At 37.1% G+C, this 3,976-nt stretch overlaps 1 protein-coding gene across 3 annotated transcripts in view; it reads right to left on the reverse strand.

Annotated features, from left to right (window-relative positions):
• Nucleotides 1-6: 6 nt before the first annotated feature.
• The window catches only part of EMCN (endomucin), a 164,679-nt gene continuing 160,709 nt past the window's right edge, over nucleotides 7-3,976 (reverse strand). For all 3 annotated transcript variants that reach the window (XM_027853435.1, XM_027853433.1, XM_027853434.1), the window contains one exon: nucleotides 7-1,690. In XM_027853435.1, coding sequence (XP_027709236.1) covers nucleotides 1,647-1,690 — 44 coding nt within the window. In that variant the 3' untranslated portion in view covers nucleotides 7-1,646. The remainder of the gene's footprint in view (nucleotides 1,691-3,976) is intronic.

The raw sequence follows: 3,976 nt of genomic DNA on the forward strand, positions 1-3,976 counted from the left end.
TCCTTCCTTCCTTCCTTCCTTCCTTCCTTCCTTCCTTCCTTCCTTCCGATTTCTAGCCAAGCAGCATAGTAACCATAGAGGAGCTCAGAATTATGTTCCCTGCCTATGCATGGAGGCACTGACTTTTTTCACTGGATTACAGCAGTCTTCCAAGGCTATTAGGATTAGATTCAAGTGCATCAGCTTGAAGACTGTTTTTGGAGGAGAATTTTTCCTTCCCTCCTTCATTTACCTATATCCCATACCCCTTTTGCCAGCCTCAGAGAGGCTGTATGGTGTAATGAGCTTGGAGTCAGGAAGACTTAGGCTTAAATCCTGCCACAGACATTATCTGTGTGACCTTGAGCAAATCACCTAACTTTTCTGGGCCTCAATTTCCTCATCTATATAATGAAGGAATTGAACTAAGTGAACTCTAAGGTCCATTAGAGCTGTGTATATATGATCCTACAATCATCTCTTCTTTTCCTCTTCTCTCTAAGTAAACAAATAGAGAAATATCAATGGTGTGGTTGTGGTAACTACTTGAACTTGTGTTGGAAAATTTTCATTCATCGGGAAGCTGGAAAAAAACATGATCATTTATTGAAACCCTCAGAGGTAAATCTCTTCAAACTCACTTCATCAAGAGAAAGGAAAAAAAATAAACATTAAAAAATATACTAGTTTAGATCATATATACTGACCTTGGGTCCCTCAGATAAGTAAGCATAAAAATCAGTTTAGGTAATCACAAAAATTAAAGTATTAGTTATGGCATGCTCATTAATATCTCATAAAACCTCTTCTGGTTTTCTTTTTGGGATGTCTATGCACCAAGGCAAAACAGGAATCAGAGTTGAGCAGGCAACTCCCAAGAGATGATCTTTTTCCCAATGGGCTGCTATCTAGCAGCATATTGTATTTTTAAGAAAGTAGTATCCTGGCTGGTAATAGCTTGATTTTGCACTTATAAAATGCCCATTTTCTATAATCAGGGAAATTCAGCAACGATCACCAGAAATATTTCCTAAATTTCTAAAAGAGTTAAATATATGTATAGAATGAGTGGATTAATGACAAATCTATGTTCTTATCCCTTTGATGAATATAGTCCAGGAGGTGTCAAATCCTGGTCACACAGAGGGAATGGACAGCTATTATGTTGACATGTCTTTACTGTTTCTTATTTCTTATGTAGTTTTCACTACTGAACTCCACTACTGAAGGTCCCAAGATTAATACGCTATTAAGGTAGCAACAGAGAAATACACAAAATTGTGGAGAAAATATCCAGTTGCCATCTCCACATTCACATTGCCTGTAAGCATTTTGAGAAAGTCATTATTTATTAAAAGTGCAATAAAAAGACATATACATACTTCAGGTATATGAAAAATGTTTCAGTATATGAAAAAAGTTGAATAAAACACTCATATGTACAAAAGGGCGATGGCAAATTTTAAACAGATTTGCAAAGGTTCTGCTTTAACATATAAAGAAAAAAAAATAAATAGGAACACCAGGTAATGAAAAGCTGCTGAGATAACAAACATCTCCAAGGCTGAAAATTGTAAATATTTTAAAGATGAAAAGAGATAGAAAGTGAATGTTGCCAGTTGGTTCATCAGCTTGTGATATGGCAGTCCTTAGCTGAAACTTGTTCTTTAAGAGAAACTCTTGCCACATACAGCAATGTGCTTTTTCATACCTGAAAAAAAGAAAAGTTTCAAAATTCCATGTGAACCAGTTTAAAGGATTCAGTGTCATCTGATAATACTTTGTTCACAGAGTTCAAGGTTGATTCCTTGATTAGTATACTAGACCTGTTTACAGGGAGGTAGTGATGGTCTTTGAGTACGCCATCTTGGTTATCCCCAAGTATCAAGAAGCTAAAGTCTAACTCTGTGGACCAAGAAACCATTCAAATTTTGAAAAAAGAGAATTAGATTCCATTTGCTCTCTAAGGAAAGAGTGAGTTAATGTATAAGCAGAAGAATTAGGAATTAGCTGAATTGTTTATACTTAATTGAGTAAATTAATTGTTTAGATGAGTTTGAAGTCATGTTCCAGAATTTGTATGGTTTTTAGGAGTGGGAAACCTGCAGTCTCTAGGTCACATGTGGCCCTCTAGGTCCTCAAGTGCAGCCCTTTGACTGAATCCAAACTTGACAGAACAAATCCCCTTAATAAAAGGATTTGTTCTGTAAAACTTGGATTCAGTCAAAGCACCCAAGAACCTAGAAGGCCACAGGCCGCAGCTTCCCCACCCCTGGTCAGATCATCTAATTAAGCTCCTGATGTGTCTGAATAAGGACTGACTCATTATTCCACAATTGTTAGTGTCACAAAAAGTTTGGAAATGGAGAGAAGGCTGAGATGCTTATAAGGAAAGTGTAGAAATTTTCGTAACTTGACAATGCATAGGATAAATCAATTACATCTCTCAAACTTATTATTTTCTGTGCTATCAATGAAATCTTTATTTGTTTTTGTTGATGATTGTTAAATTCACCTGAAAAAGAAAATTTTAAAAAAATCTTCATCTGTTGTCAACCTGAACACCTGTACTGTGTTAGAATTTTAATTTTACTTATTTATTTTATGCATGGCAACAATTTTATGAATCAATTAGATGACATCTTGTCATTCCTTACTTTATTTTTTATTTTCAATGTATCAGATTAAAATGAAGTTGGTAAATATTTAACAAAATAAAATAAGTAAAACATTATAAATGCCATTACATTTTAAAACTAAGTCAATTTGTGCCCACCCTCAGGGATCCTTAGGTATGGTTCAGTGGTCCTCACTTCTAGTTTGACACTAATGTATCAGATTACCTGAGCACTTAGAGATTGCTCTTTCATAGAGGAAGTGCAGGAAAAGCTGAGAACAGGCCACTGCTGGGGGAATGTGGGGGAGGAGGCAGGGTATGGTATAGGATGGATGCGTCAATGAAATGAGGAAGAGGAACTTCTTACATTTTTTTCATAGAGCTAGCCTTTCCTGAAGCTCTATGAATCAGAAATCAATTTCTTCCACAGTCATCTCTGTCACCTATTGACAGAAGAAGATTCATCACCCAAGAGGATAAAAAAGAGCAAATCTGAGTTGGATGCAAATGAGCACATATGTAAGCAGAAATGCACACAGCAGGGAACTCAGGCTTTCATTCTAATGGACTGCACTACTCCGTCTAAATGATCAATACACAGTGGTTCTGGGAGGTGGGGAATCTTTATGCAATTTAATAGAATACTATGCAGATTGCACCAAGTTGCAGTCTCAGCAGCTAAGCCGTTTCCTAAAATGGATTCACTGCATGGATTAAAATAACAAGACAGTTGACCACAGCTGAATGGGCAGTTACAGGATAACTTGACTTGGGTGTCCCAAATCACAAGTTCCTGGTCATCATCAGGAGATCCAAGCCATGATTTCTGCAGTCAATACCATGCCAGCTCTTCTAGAACAGCATAACGAGCAGTTAAGAATGCTTTTGTAGCCCATAAGTCTACAAAGCAATGATTAGATGTGTACCTCTCGACCTAAGATCAGGATGACATTCTCCTTCACCCCACTTGGGTCTGGGTGTTTTGTATAATGAAATGCTGATGCATCAGATGATGGTGGCTTTGTGGCAGTAATGCTCAGGGTCAGTACTCTGCACCAAAGGTAGCTGGGGGAAAATAGAGAGTGTAAAAATCTCCAGCTCTCCTGAAAGGATTTTGTTGTCATTTCAGTCACATCTGACTATTCATGACTCCATTTGGGGTTTTCTTGGCAAAGATACTGGAGTGGTTTGCCATTTCTTTCTCCAGGTCATTTTACAAATGAAGAAACTGAGGCAAATAGGGTTAAGTGACTCGCCCAGAGATGGCTCGTGATATAATAGTAAATCTACAGGGAAATGACTGTATTCTGAGATCTCTACTGATTTTTCCTTCATCTATCTATCTATCTATCTATCTATCTATCTATCTATCTATCTATC

Source organism: Vombatus ursinus, unplaced genomic scaffold (genome assembly GCF_900497805.2).
Source record: "Vombatus ursinus unplaced genomic scaffold, bare-nosed wombat genome assembly UNPS02009975.1, whole genome shotgun sequence".
Lineage (NCBI taxonomy): Eukaryota > Metazoa > Chordata > Mammalia > Diprotodontia > Vombatidae > Vombatus > Vombatus ursinus.